Genomic DNA, 14,818 nt, shown 5'->3' with positions numbered 1-14,818 from the left:
AATTGGAACCACTCCTGCGTGTTTATAGTTGGTCCAGACCCCAAAGCAAGTAAACAAGTCTCTTTGAACCAGTTTGTCCGGGCTTCTGAAAGGCACCTCCCCTATTTGTTTTCTCCCCCAATCAGAATCAACCTTGAAGCAGACAGGGTCTTTTGGCCTCCTCATCCAGATCCAGGCTTCTCAGATGCCCAAGGTGGTAGGTCTGCACCATAATACCTTTGCTCCCCCTGGTGCCTGCAGAGCTCAGGACCAGGCCTTTACTCTGACCAGTTATGGGTGATTAACTACCCGTGTAGAGGTTATGGTGGAGTGAACCCCAACAGCTGCTCACCTTCAAGTATCACCTTATGCCCCCCTTGACTTCAGGCGCCAGGATCCACTTTAAGCATAAGGTCAGGAGACCACCAATTTCCTCCTGATTCACTACAGGGTTACAGGTTACAGCTTCCCTGGCTCACCAGTTAAGTCCTCTTGCCCAGGAGTGTGGGAATGTGGGGGGGGGCAGGTTGAAGTGGGCTTTTGGGAAGGGAGGCAGGATGATAATGGCTTTGATTTAAACGGTGGTGGGAATCTCTGGGTTGGAAAGGCCAGACCGTCCTTAAGACAGGCTAGGGATGGCTGGGGAAAGGGAAAGGACTGAGTTCCACAGGTGGCACGGGCCCAGAGGTGGGTGGGAGGGTTGAGTGATGAGAGGGGTGCAGGACAGCAGTGGCTCCTCAGGAGGGTCACCGGTCCCTCTGATCCCCTTTCTCCTCGGTGACAGCAAGGAGGGTGAAGCGGCAAACAGAACAAGTCTGCAAGCCGATGGTGATGATGCAGAGATCATCCAAAACCCAGAATCCAGATCCGTGGTCCAGAGGGAAGCATGGGCCCGAGGCTGCCAAGCTTCTAGACCCCCTGCGTACAGGCAACAGTGGGTCCTTCAGGTATGTCTCTGTACCCCACCTCTCTCCACCCCAGGCTCCTGACTCAACCACTGGCAGAAAATGTTACCTCCTGGCCTTCCTGTTTCGGCACAGTTATCTCAAATCTCTTGGTTATCTCAATCTCCCACGAAGGGATTCTGTCTCAATCTAACATGAACCAGACTTAGAGACATCTCCAGAGAACATATTCTCTTCGGTATAAATGAGGATATTAAATAAACTCTTTAAGTAGGAATTTTTCTTTTCAAAAATCTATAGCAGAATCTGCTGATGTTGAGCCAGGATTTCTGCCAAGGCTCAAGCAGCCTGAGGGTGTGCCTTTTGCCAATATCAGGGACTCATCCTGGTATCTCCACTAACTTAAAAAAAAGTTGCAAATTCTCCTCCGGTTTGATATGTACACCCAACCACCACCGCCAGGGCCACACATCCAAATTCCTTGGCGGACTTGCCATAGGAAGGTGAAGCCAGGTTTCATCTAGTGGGGAGAGGTTCTCTCCACCTCTGGCTCCTTGAGATCTTGGGAAATGCCTACAAAGGCGCTCTCCTTCCCCCAAGCCCAGAACTTCTCCAATGCGGGGCCGTGGCTCAGTCTACTACTCCTTCCAGTCTAGCACAGAATCGTCCCGTGAGCATTTGTTAAACCCACGACTCCGTGAATGTGCGCGGGATGCGGACCTAGGGCGCTGAAGATGGGCAGTGCTGGGTGTGCGCGGCAGCCACGGGGCAAGTCAAGGCTAGAGGAGCGGCGCGTCAGAGGTGTAACCCATCCCCCGCACCCAAAGTCACGAGAGGGTGAAAAAAGAGTCGCAGCCCGTCCACTGGATGCACGATGGGCACGGTCTGCATGACCGGGAAGGCAGGTGTGGCCAGCTCCCAGCGTGCGGTGCGCACCAGTTCCACGGCGAGCAGCTGCAGGACGGCCTGCGCTAGCTCCTGGCCCAGGCAGCTGCGCGCGCCGCCGCCGAACGGGATGTAATGGAAGCGACCGCAGGAGCCCCGCGCGTCCTCCTCACTCTCCACGCCAAAGCGCTCAGGATCGAAGCCCTCCGGCGGGCTACGGTACACAGTAGCTGTCTCGTGCGTGTCTCGGATGCTATACATCACGCTCCAGCCTTTGGGGATCTGGTAGCCCTGAGAAGGGAGGGGGCCGTCTTGATCGCTAAACTCTGGGAAGTAGCCAGAGCCAATCTCCCCACCCACCCACCCCCACCCAGACACGCCAAACATACCTCCAGGGGCCTGTGATTAACAAACCCTGAAGATAAAAGATCTGCTTTGCGGTGGCTGGCGCACGCCTTTAATCCCAGCACTTGGGAGGCAGAGACAGGAGGATCTCTGTGAGTTCGAGGCCAGCCTGGGCTACCAAGTGAGTTCCAGGAAAGGCGCAAAGCTACACAGAGAAACCCTGTCTCGAAAACCCCCCCCAAAAAAAAAAATCTGCTTTGCAGTTTCAATGTCTTCACTAGTGAGCTGTAAGATCTTAGACTGCTTGCACCCCCGCCCCCAATTTCTTATTGAGAAAGTAGAAATAAAAAATATCCACGTTGTTGGAAGAATTTCAAAAGGATATTGGCACACATTAGTGCCCATGAAATTGAATATTATGAGTTTGTTGTCTTTCTCTTCCTGTTTTCTTCTGACACCGGAGACTTAATGTTGTAAGACTGTAGCTCCCAGCTGCCTGAGCTGAAGCAGGGAATTGCCGCTCCTTTGGGACAGTTCAATTATAAAATTCTTTGCATTTAACTGAAGACTTCCCTGCCTTCCCACTCACCTCTACACAATAACACGACCTTGTGGTTACACTTCAGAAGATGCACTCCCTCTCTGCCCACTCCCACCCTCCCAACCATCCTGCCCCCCTTCCCCCCTGCTAGGGTATTGCAAACCCAGAGCCTCATTCACACTAGGAAAGAGCCCCTGCCACTGACCTACATTCCCCGCCCCACTTAGGCTTTTTCATGTGTCTTCCAGTCCCTGAACTACCAAGCCACCTGTCCCTCAAAAGCTTGCAATTTTCTTAAGCCTGGGGAGGGTCATTACTGTTCAGATTCTCACTAGGGGGAAAGAGCACACTGGAATCAGCCTAGAGTGCTCTTTTCTCTCTCGTCCTGTTTCCCGGTCTGGAGGAGTAGGACCTTCCTGTGCTCCGCCTACAGCCCTGGAAGCTGCCCATCCTCAGCTCCTCTAGCTGTTTACTGGGCACACCAGCACTGCAGCATCAAGTTTAAGCACCCAAGGCACTTCTGAGTGCCAGCCTTTGGCTGGCAGCTCCCCCTCCGCGACACACTCTCCTCCTTCCAGCCCCTTGACCGGCATCACCCTCCACTAGGGATCTCCTTGTTTCACTCCATGGTCTTTGGTCCCTCCCTCTCTGCATGGACCCCCCTTCAACGCGCCTCCCATTCAGGCAGAGACCCTCAAGTTCTGCAGTGTGAATTCTCCACAGCCCCCAAAGCAGCCAATTCATCAAACACCCCCAGCCTGTGTGGAGTATCAGAGCTGGGGAAAAAACAAACAAAACAAAAACCCCAACATCCTCCCAGAAGGTAAATTGAGACCCACAGTAAAGGGAGAACTGTCCAAGTTATTCTCAGATGTAGCCAGGCCTAGTTCTTAACCTTGTCCAGCCAAGGGCAGCCTGATGAAACCATTAAGATTTTGTTCTTTGTATTACGACTGCTGCATTTCCCAGGTATAAGGCCTAAGCGTGAGCCCTGGGCAGGCAATGATGACTGGTTCTTTAGTCTGGAGACAACTAAAGAACCATTGCCCCGCCTTTGCCTTCCAGTCACGGTGCACTGGCTGCAAGGAGTGTGGCTCAGAGAAAAATGTTTGCGTTCTGGAACTCGGCTCTAATTGAGTTGACCTCGCTGGATGGCTGGCAAAAGCTGAAGTATATAAAGTATACTTATATACTTTATACAAGTATTTCTAGTTATATATATACTATATATAAAATTTCTAACTTTGCCAACTCTTCAGGCACTAGGCTTTGCATCACTCTACTGGGGTTGGAGGAAGAAGAGTGGGGGAATAGAATAGGGCTCAGTCCATTTTACAGGAGGGAAAGCTGAGGCCCTGGCAAGGGAAAGAGATCTCTGTGCTAATCTCCGGGCCCTCCTCCCACCCCAGCGCCGCTGCAAGCTTCCAGAGGTCCGCGGCGAGGCGCACTTACGTCCAGCTCAAAGGTTCGCAGCACTGTGCGGTAGCCCCCGGACACCGGCGGTAGGAGGCGAAGCACCTCCTTGACTACGCAGTTGACGTAGCGCAGCCGGCCCAGTGCCGCCAGGCTAAGGTCGGGCTCACAGCTGCAGTCCAGTCTGGGCCCTGTGGCCAGGGGTGCGCAGCTGCACGCGTGCCCCAGCCCCTGCGCTGACAGCTCCTGCTGGATCTTGGCGATGGCTGCCGGGTGCTGCAGAAGCAGCAGGATGAGCGACGTGCTGGCGCTGGCCGTGGTGAAGAAGGCCGCGAAGAGGAGCTCCACAGCCGACTCCTGCAAGACAGCCAGGCCGCTCTGAACCTACTGTGAAAAGCGTCCAAACTCCTCTCTCGTGCTCAGACTAGCGCCTTGATGTCCTGTCCCGGCGGTTATGCTCATGGCTCTGAAATCGGTCAAAACTCGGGTCTATCATTTGGGAAAGTCCTGTTGAGCAATAGGCAGACCAGCATCTACTACATACACCCGCTGTGGACGAGCTCTCAGGGGCGATCTAGGGATATTATTCTGTGCATTATTTTAGTGCTTTAAATATATTAACTCGTTAAGATTCTCACCTTCACCCCGTGGGGAGCAATTACTGCTTATTTTATGAGGTTGGAAACTGAGGCTCTGGGAAACGCTCCAAGTCCCTAGAGCTAGTAGTTGCAGCCATTCTGCAAGCCCCGCCACCTGCCTAAGAGCCCTTCCAGTACCTTTCTTCAGGGCACCTGAAACAACGCACCCATTCTGCATCCCGGCACAGAATCTGGCATTGAACAGGTAGATAATAATCTTTGTGGAGTGAAATCTGATCTGGTTGGCGACAAAATGCTGGTCCTACCTTGGACAAAATGAAGCTGAGACGGAGACTCCTAGAGCCCAGACATCCTCCCTGCCCAGCTTGGCCAACGGGTTCCTTCTACCGGTCCTTGTTACTCCCTAGTTCTGTCCAAGTGCAAACTACCCCCTTCTGTCTTTGCTACTTCCGGTCATAGGCCAGCACTGTTTCCGGCACTCAGCTCCCCAGGACTCAAAGTCTATAGCTCATTCTCCCCTGAACCTTTTGGTGCCTTCACACCCATCAAGAAGAATGGAGGTTATTCCATTCTCATAAGAGACACTAAACCTGGGCCCCTAGTTTTCAGTGGTTAGCTGAAGAAGAGCAGGGGAAACTGAGGCCCAGAGAGCACATGAAAGTAACTCACGGGGACTGAAGTCTTCACATTTCTAGATGTCTCTAACCCTCATCCTCCACTACCTCCAGCCCCCCAGCTACCCACTACGTGCTCTCCCTACACGGGAAGGGATCTTAATTCTACAGGAGGCTTGGCAGCAGGGGCAGAACGGGCAGGTAGAGGGGCCAGGTGCTGAGGTGGCTTACTGATTTGGCAAGGGAAAATGTAGTTTTGAGGATGCAGTTTGACCCTGAGCTTCAGAGTGCTGAGGGAGTTACACATGCTTCACAGGTAGGATGATGGCAAAGGCATGCGGTGCAGAGTGACCAAGAGGAGAGATAGCCAGATCCAGAACCTGGAAGGCCAGATTTAGGATTTGGTGCTGCTGGAAGAATAACTCCAGTCCAAGGCTTCACAGCTGGCAGATGTGGCAGAGTCATGACTGGAACCCAGGGCCCTTCTTTTTCACACTGACGTGTGTCTGTGCCTCCAAATGGTGTTCAGCGGGACATGACGGGGAGCTTAGAGGGATCTCTGGGGGAGGGGGTGGGGGAGGGGTGGTCTCCCATCACCTACCTTCAACTCTTGCGCAGAGAGCTCATGGCCCAGCTCCCTAGAGCTGTTAATAATCAGGTGCAGCGCATCACCTGGCTCTGCTGCCTGTTCCTCATGAAGCTTCCCAGCAATGGCCTCATCCAGGTGCTGATACAACTGGTCCCTGGCCCGGATGCCCTGATGTACATACAGGGAGAGAGGGCAGATGGGGTGGGAAGGGTCAAGGGTCAGGCTTGGCTACCTAGATTCACCTAGATCCTGGCGTTAGTCTCAGCTTAGCGACACACCTAGCCTGTGGTAGGCACGGCTCAGTAAGTGGTCATAGATTTGTCCACTGTCTACAGACATTACTCCGTCTTCATAATCATCACCAGCCTCCTCGGGCCAGGCAGTTAATGTCACCTAGAGGTCAGAACACAAAGCACTGAGGAGTCAAACATTTGTTCCCTCACACAGCGGCCAGTGCCCATACCTGGCACAGAACCATTAAGGTGCATTTAGCCATTACCCTTTCCTTAAACTCAGGTAAGGCAGTGGGCATCAGTGATAAGAAAAAGGGGCACCTGGGAAACTCCACTGAGGACACTATTGTATGTTCTAAACGTTAACTTCTGTTAGGGGTTTGGGCCAAGAGGGCAGGGATGGCTCTCCAGAGTTCAGGAAGCAAGCCCAACCAAAACAAAAAAACAAAATGCCACTGGGGAAGCGTTGAAAGCGAGCACTTGAGTCTTGTAGCCAGGAGCATCTTGTTCACATCTTGACTGCGTTCTTGCTTGTCTCACAACTTCAAGGAGGCCTGCTTGTCAATAAATGAGAATAATACTTTGCAGGTTGCAAGGACTAAACCAGAAAAATGTATGCAAGGTGACCAGCACACAACAAGATTCTTTTTCAGATTATTATTTTTATTCAAGCAACTGAACGCTCTAGGGCAGAGGGAGAGAGAAGGCAGGACTAAGATTCCTTTAGCTCTAGGGCCCCGCCCATCACTCGGAAAAGGCCTCGCTTCTCTGATCCGGAAACCAGCCAGCGGCCCCGGGTGGCGTCGGGAGCCGCCAACCTTCTACACTACATCCTAGACTAGATTCGTCTGCTTCCCGAGCGTTCCGCAGCACCAACCTTCCAAAGGGTGTTGGAGACTCCGCGCCACTTTGAGACTTTGAGGAAGGACAAACGGACTGCCGAGATGCCTGCCACTAAGACCCAAACTCAAGAAGGCTACACTGGAGCGAGAGCGTGAGTCAGAAGCATCCCATAGACCACGTGTGGCCTACCCCGTGTCACAGAGTCCGAAAAGATGCAGCCCTGGTCTCCACCAACCAGCACCCCTCCGTATGCTGGGCCACACTCTCGGTCCAGTGTAACCTGTCTGATTTGGGAGACCCCCTGGAGCTATGGGCTAAGGTTTGGGGCAGCATTACCTTGCGCAGGCCGCTGAAGGGCACATCCAAGGGCAGTGAGAAGAGGTTCTCCACCAACTGCTCAAAGGTCTGGGCTAGCTCGGTGCATCGCGCTTCGTCCAGCTGCAGACCCAGAAGAATGCGCGCGGCCATGCGAAAGGTGAGCGCTTTGGCTGCCCCGTAGACAGCCACTGGTCCCCGGGCGGCGCACCAGGAGCGCACCTCTCGCCGCAGCGCCCCCTGCAGTCGCGGCACGAATTGCTCCAGAGCCGGGCGACTGAACACGCGCGCCAGAACCTGCAGGAAGCGCAGATGAGCGCGGGCCAGGCTGGCCTCTTGTGCTCAGCGACTCCGCAGCCTAAAGGCAAAGACCAGTCCCTTCTTCCTCTTCTGAGCCGCACAGGCCTAAACTTGCTGGCTTGGTTCCCTCCTCTTTGATGTATGGAGTCCCTCCCATCCATCTAGGCTCCAAATGTTAGCTGCTCCACAAAGTCTTCCCCCCAACCCTCTTAAATCTGAATCCCCAAAGCTGCTAACACCTGTCACAGAAGATCTGGAATAAAGGACTTGTAGCCCTGCTCTGGCTTTACAATCTAAAACCTGGAAATGTAACGAGACTTGCCTCGGGCCGCCAGTTCCTTTAGCGAGGACCCTGGTCAAGTTCTGAATAGACCGAACACCAGGCTCTGGCCTGGCTCACCGCAGGAACCCAGGCACCATGGATCTTAAGTTCCTTTGGTTTTCCCCTCACCTTACGCCGCTGCCGATGGGGCTCGCCTACCGCGCCGAGGAGTGTATGCGAACCTAGCAGAATGTGCGCGCTCTGCGGCCACTGGCTACGCACCAGACGGTGCTCTCCCAGCAAGATGGTGCGCACGTTCTCTGCGCCGCTCACGCGGATCACGGGCTTGCCGAGAAGATGCGTCTTAAATACTGTTCCGTAGCGCTCCCGGCGTGAACTGTGGAAACGAGAGCCCTGCAAGCAAGGCGGAGCTCGAAGGGCCTCTGGGCCAGCAAGGCTGAAGATCTGTCCCAGGCATCCCAACTACCTCTTCCTACCAACTCCCCTGTCCCCGGCTGTCACATTAGTTACAAAACAAGGTTCCAAACGGGCCTCTCAGGTACTCTATGGGAATGTAGACGCCCACTGGTAAAGTGGGAGAGAGGCTTAGATTGGGAACGCGAGTGCCCAAGGGTACATGGCTGAGATGTTGCTCGGCTTTTCAGTTTGTGCTTGCAAGACGGTGGGTACCACGTTCCTCAAATCCCCCCACCCCAAGCCCCTGGTTTACACCTACGTTTTATCAGAAGGGTTTAAAATGTGCTTATAATTTCGGTGACACGGGGGTCTCTTAGCGTAGCCAGACAATAGCGAGGGTTTCAGTAATCCCTAGAATCCCGGGCAAGGGAATGCTTATGAAGAGCGCTGAGAAACAAGAGCGTCTGATGAGAGAGGCAGAAAAGGAGGCACTGCTGAATGATAAAACTACTCACCTGAACCAACCAGTGCAGCGTTTCACCGAAGAACGGCCAGCCCATGGAGCCCTTGGGTAGGGGCAAGGCAGAGGCCCGATCCCGGCTCAGAGTCCAGCGGAGGGTCCAGAGGTGTTGGGCCAGGCCAAGCAGCAGACCGGCACACAGGAGAGCCGTGCCCGCAGCCCCCAGCATGGACAAACAGCTCAACCCCCAAGAAAACATGGCGAGCCTGCGGGGGGTGGGGGATTAGGGGAGGGCTAGGCTGTTGGGAAGGCAGAGGGCTCAAGAACTGTGCAGAGCTCACCTATCCAGTCCAGAAACGTCCCAGGGTTAGGGACCAAGCTGCAGATTAATAAATTCAGCCAAGACTTCCTCTCTTAAAACAAGACTGCCAGTGGAAGGCGGCAGTGACCCTGAGCACTTAAGAGAATTCGCTTTCCTCAAGGCTGGAGGCCCAGGACATTTCCCCCATTTCAGTCAAAAAGTGCCAGCCCCTTCATGGTTTGCCTCCGGAATGCCCCTACATTCTCAGGTCAGCGCTCCTAGTGTAGAAGCAAGACTGAAAACTCACCGCGCTGCCAACCACTGTTAGGATTCCCGGGGTTGCAGACCCCTGCCCACCACCTTCTCTCCTCCACTCGGTTAACCCTTCTCCGCCTACCCTCCACACGTTTATATAGATACTGCCTCCCTCCCTAGGGACTGGTCCTGGGTCAAACAATGTGACGTGTCTACGCAGATTTAAAGGATCCCACGCAGAGTAATGATTGGAAGCAGTGGGCAGTGGCGGGCTCATCTCGCGATCCAAATAGGGAGTGGCATCTGGGGGTGGGGGCTGTGCCCCATGCGCATCCTCGGGCGGGCCCTCGGTTTTGCACTGTGACTTCCACGGTCCTGGTGCGAGCATGAGCACAGGCAGCGTGAGAAGCCCACAAGAAGTAGACACTCTGCAAGCCGGGCCATGCTCTTGACCCACGTGTCCCAAGCCATTAGCTTCCTCTCTGGTCCCCCACCCTCGAGCCTCAAGAACCCTGGAGTTGCTTCTTCCCTTTGCTTGGTCTCTTTCAGGGAAAGCGGGCGGTGACGCCAGCGTTCCAGAGGGACCCTCTGCTGGCCCCAAGTTCTTCACTCAGCCATTTCAGGGAGCCTTCAGGAGATGGTAATTTCACTGCCCCTAAAATTCACAGGGGCGCCCAAAGTCCTCCAGAAGCCATTTATCCTGGCACAGCTCTGGTCTCAGGACCAAACCAAATTCTAGTTTCTTTTCAATTGCACTGCCCATCTCCGGAGTCTGCCAGATCCCGCCCCCTCCCCCGGGCTGACAGCTTGCTCCTTGAGCTTTGCTCCCAAGGGATATGGAAGTTCCTCTTTACAAATCCCCAGATGCCTGGGCCAAAGCCAGGAGTCTTTTCCAAGTACCCAGAAAGTGAGGGGTGATCACGTTCCAACATCTTCAGAGCTCCCTGCTCACCATGCCTAACTAAAGTATAGAACGCATTGTGTCTGAAGAATTATCCTATTTTTCTGTAATAATTTAAAAATGTTAAATACTCTGAGTATTTTGTCAAGAGAACAAATATGTTTTGTTTTGTGTCACGCCCATTCTGATAATCAGGGAATAATAGGCCTTTTCTGGAGGAGGCTGTTTTAAGTGAGAAGCTCTGAATAGTTGAAATAGACTCTTCAACAACTCTCAACCTTTTTAATGTTTTATCACAAAGTCCAGACACGTAAGCATAGCTCTTCATAGTTATTTTACAGAGTCAGGTAGTCTACAAGCGAAAATCCAGAAAATGCAAAGGGGATATTTCAGCATAATTACAATGGAGAGTAAACAAAGGTCAGGGTTACATGGCCAGCTGGGTCACTGTGAGTTAGCCGAAGGACACTGTACATTTGCTGTAGGGTTTCAGAGTTCAGCTGACCTGGTTTGTGTCCACAGCACACAGCACTGAGATCTACTGTCAGAAGATCATTCACCTGAACCCCGTTGGAACTTCATTCTGTAGAAAGAACACGTCCACACTAGAACAGCTACACCTGAGGCAAACAGCCCCTTTAAACTGCCTTCATTCTAACGTAAACCAAACCAAAACGTTACAACTGGGGCCAGCCACAAGAAATACTACATCTTTAGGAAATTCAAACCCTTCATAATCCAAAATTCTTCCTGTTCAGAATGATTAAGCTGGCCAAAGAGAACAAGCCATTGACATTCCTGGTGAGCCGTGTTTGAGTTCAGGAACTTTCAAGATTTGTATGTTTCCTCCTCAGAATGGGCAGAACTAAACATTTAGGCACATGAGTTAAACTGAGGTGAAAATAAAAGCTAAAAGTCCAACAATGACAGCCAAATCGTCCCTTCTCAGCAGCACCTGCACCCCAAACTATAATGACATAAGAGAAGCTCTTTCAAGCTTAAAATAACACTTACAAGCAGAGACACAAGGTTTTCTAATATTTACAATCAGTTTCATATACAATTTATTGGATTTATATATTACACTTTGACTTTTCCTTTAAAATTGAAAAAATTAATCTTACATTTTATATATAAAATAGTATTCAATTATTTAAAAATCCATACAAATGATGTTTGTTACCATGACTTGTTAAGTCCTCATCAGTGTCTTTCCTCTACTGTATTTTTTGACTTCTGTAAACAAGTTGTCTCATGACCAGTGCTGGCCGCGGAGAAGCACTCGGCCATGGACTCAGGTGGCTACATGTGCTGGGACATACCCGTCACCAAGCCTCTGAGCTGCTTCACGACCGTCTCGATCAGCTTCTGCCTGTCTCGGTCGTTCTTCCGGAACTGGGCAAATATATTATTCTTCTTGCTGGTGTCCTTCATCCTACAAACACATCAAACGTAAATGCTGAAAAAGGAAGGCTGATGCCGAGGAGTTCCTTCTTTCTTAACATGTTCTGACTTATCCAACACCAACTCTGTGCTTGAAATGAAAATCGGTGCTATCAAATGTGCGGGTCTGGAGCCCACGTGGCGAGAGTGAGAGCGTGAAGGTCTGGCACTAGCACACAAATCTAAGACAGCAGCTTCCAAATACCGTGTTGTTGTCAATATCAAGCCAGAAGGTTTATTAGAATACCCTCCACGGGCACTAGTACATTCACAGCAAGACCACGTGAAAGTGGAAACGGCATTGGAACATTTCAAAATGCACTGGGTTTGCCTCAGGAGTATTTCATGACATAAAATCAATTTATATAAATTGTGAAGAGTTTCTTACATCCTTTCAAATCAAATAACCACAAATATTTTGAAACTTGGGAAAATTACATATACTAATTACATAAAACTGTACGTTTTAATGTTACACTTGACACAAACGATGACTAAGTGAAAAAGTTTGCCACATAATGAGGGAAAAGGAGCACTGGGCTCGCTGGGCCAGCAAACCCCACTGTCTCGCTTTTTACAACACCGTTTCTCAACTCACGGATTTCTCTACCTGCAAAGAATCCAGGACTTAGCGACTCCCGAGGCCAACACCCCATTTCTGGGCCCTATTTTGTTTGTTTTATTTTTAAGTAGCTCCAGTTCTCGGATCTGCAAGTAAACACTGTTCTCTCTCTCCAGCTGGGGGGTGGACTCAGGGCCCTCAACAACTGTGCTATGCATTCCAGGCTTCCAGTAACATAGTTATAAAGCAGATTGAGCCTGAGATTTTCAAGATGCATTAGGAAAAAAAATGTTTTTCCTCACATATATAATCAAGATAATTCTGAAAGGCAAGAAAGAGACTTATCTTTTGTTCAACAAAACAGACTGAATCTCTCTCCTTCCTCCCACCTTTCACTCACTATAGCCTCAGCTCCCTCAAACTCATGATCCCCCTGCTTCAGGGCTGGCACATGCCATCACATCTGGCTGTACTGACTTTTAAAACTCCATCTAGACATTTCTCTTTTCAGAGAAATTTGTAGTTCTTTATTACTGAATCAAACCTTGTGTAAAATGCTACCTAAAATAAAAACCCAAACTATTTTTGAGAACATACTCACTTCTCCAAAAGAGTGAGGGCCGTGTGTGGATTCACACGAAGGTACTTTGAAGCTGGCTGTCCGTAGTCAGCTAGGTAAGTAGACCAGTCCCAAACCATAAACAAATCAAGGAGCTGAGGAAGAGGATGAAAACATCATGTCAGCTTTTGGACATTGACTCACATATAAACCAAGAATATGCTACTCTTGGTTCATTTCCACGTGACTTTCTTTGTACAGTAAAATAAGGAAATTCATTTGAAGAACATAACTAGTGTACTTCACAATCAAAATCATATTCATTAGTTTTTATTTCAGAATTGCTAAAATTGTCAGTGGCTGCTGTTCTAATCATTTGTGACATTTCCATATAATTGTATAGCATACTCTCACAATCACATTAGCACCTGCACTGAGGTCCAAAGGTTTTATCCTTGTACACTACCCGCCACTCAGGCAGCAAGGCTCGTGCCATTCATTAACTGTGTATAGAATCGGGAAGCAGAAGTGTGTTTACCTTTCAAAGAAGCTGTTTGCAGCCAGACTTTCCTAAAGTAATTTAAAGCAAAAGCTCAGATAATCTCAATGAAGTGCATTAAACAACCTCTCCTGGATTCTCCTCTGTGACAGATCTCAGTAGCTCGATGAAATTCTGGCTTCAGGACTTGGCTTATTAACTCTAGCCAATCACTTTGTGTAAACAAATAACAACAACAAAAGGCATCCTTTGTTTTCCATAGTGTCTCAAAACTGACTATTTGCTTTATAAACTCCATTTAGAATCATTGTCAAATATTGTTATAATCTTTTAAAAGCAATGCCAGGCCTAACCCCAAGCATCCAACTCCTCACCCACCTTTAAAGCCCTGATCCCTTTAAGCCATTTGAAGTCAACTTCCTATTCCTTCCGCTGTCTGCATTGTTTCAGAAAGCTGGATGCCTTACTTACTATGTCCTCAGTCTTTATATTCCTTTTAAAAACAGACTTCCTAAATAAGGCTTCTCTTGCTTTTGCTTTCCCACGAAGGAAGCATTTATATTTACTCACAGGATGTGTGTGTGGAACCAGTAACTCTAAGAGGAATAAAAACTTTTAAGGTGATTAAAGCCACCAAAAGAAAGATTAGGAGAAACCAACTTTTTCTTGGGAAGGCGAGGGGCTGTTTGGCTCCTCTTTCTTTTCCCTCCATCAACTGTTATACAGACTATTGTAAAAGGTGGAAAGTGCAATAATGAAAGTATGAACCACTGTTTATTCTCAGACGAGAACATTCTAGGCCATAACAGAAACTGAAACACTGTTATAGAAACTCTAATGAAACACTATAAAAAAGATACTGCCTGACAACAGAAAGAGAACGTATACATAATTTTTTATTGTTGTTTGGTAACAACAATACATTTTCCCAAGGAACATTAATTTCATACACTCAGATGATAAACTATCATTCTGCAGTGGATTTACGAACCATAAAACAGCGATTTTCTCTGAATTGGTAATAATACTTGTAAGAGAGAAATTATAGGAAAAATAATAAAGGTGAACACAAAGTTATGCACAGAGATAGTAATTTCCAACGTTTTTATTAAATTACAGGAAAAATTAAAAGTCTAAATCTCACTATCAAGAGCTTTGTACCTAGTGTGCATGAGGTCTGGGTTCAATGTTCAGCACTACCACAAGGAAAAAAATGACAAACTGATTACACAGTAAGAGAGAACTTTACAATGACTATCACACGCTTAATAAAATCATTTGCATGGAATTTAAATGGCTTAGGAAGATGGTTATGTTGTCTACTGCTACTTTATTACAGAAAACCTCATAAATGGAAGAAAATTTGAAAATATGTCAATGGTGTTACTTTTATGGTGGGGTTACAAGTAACTTCTCTTCTTTATTGTCATAATATTCTACAGCGGACATGCTTTAATGCTAAAATTAAAAACAGCATTTCTACATCTGGTAACATGTACTCCATTAACCAACAGTGTCTACAGAGCTCTCAGCAACGGTCTCACTGTGAAGGCTCCTCTTTCTGGTCTATGTGTGATTCTACGGATGTGGCTGTCCAC

At 49.3% G+C, this 14,818-nt stretch overlaps 2 protein-coding genes across 8 annotated transcripts in view; both read right to left on the bottom strand.

The window, feature by feature from the left end:
- Window positions 1–1,667: 1,667 nt before the first annotated feature.
- Window positions 1,668–10,385, bottom strand: LOC114702451 (cytochrome P450 26C1). The gene is made up of 6 exons (XM_028882898.2): window positions 8,756–10,385; window positions 8,013–8,237; window positions 7,283–7,558; window positions 5,883–6,038; window positions 4,108–4,425; window positions 1,668–2,060 (listed from the first exon to the last, which is right to left on the bottom strand). Exons 1-6 carry the CDS (start codon window positions 8,957–8,959, stop codon window positions 1,680–1,682), a joined length of 1,560 nt encoding a protein of 519 aa, XP_028738731.1. The 5' UTR covers window positions 8,960–10,385; the 3' UTR covers window positions 1,668–1,679.
- Window positions 10,386–10,425: 40 nt separating this feature from the next.
- The window catches only part of Exoc6 (exocyst complex component 6), a 151,731-nt gene continuing 147,338 nt past the window's right edge, over window positions 10,426–14,818 (bottom strand). For 5 of the 7 annotated variants that reach the window (XM_037206560.1, XM_037206572.1, XM_028882895.2 and 2 more), the window contains 2 exons: window positions 12,764–12,876; window positions 10,426–11,592 (listed from right to left, as the gene is read on the bottom strand). In XM_037206560.1, coding sequence (XP_037062455.1) covers window positions 11,460–11,592; window positions 12,764–12,876 — 246 coding nt within the window. In that variant the 3' untranslated portion in view covers window positions 10,426–11,459. Of the gene's footprint in view, window positions 11,593–12,763; window positions 12,877–14,818 lie in introns of those variants that run through there. The other 2 variants (XM_037206565.1, XM_037206580.1) reach the window with 2 other exon arrangements.

The sequence above is a fragment of the Peromyscus leucopus genome, chromosome 1 (genome assembly GCF_004664715.2).
Source record: "Peromyscus leucopus breed LL Stock chromosome 1, UCI_PerLeu_2.1, whole genome shotgun sequence".
Classification (NCBI taxonomy): domain Eukaryota; kingdom Metazoa; phylum Chordata; class Mammalia; order Rodentia; family Cricetidae; genus Peromyscus; species Peromyscus leucopus.
This window is presented reverse-complemented; position numbering and strand designations above follow the sequence as displayed.

Bases quoted from the DNA above. Each gene is read 5' to 3' on its own strand.
- LOC114702451 (XM_028882898.2), bottom strand. From the start codon at position 8,959: ATGTTTTCTTGGGGGTTGAGCTGTTTGTCCATGCTGGGGGCTGCGGGC. The intron at 7,559-8,012 runs GTGAGGGGAAAA...CGCTTCCTGCAG, and splicing joins CCCATCGGCAGCGGCGTAAG to GTTCTGGCGCGCGTGTTCAG. The intron at 4,426-5,882 runs GTAGGTGATGGG...GCTGTCTTGCAG, and splicing joins TCTCTGCGCAAGAGTTGAAG to GAGTCGGCTGTGGAGCTCCT.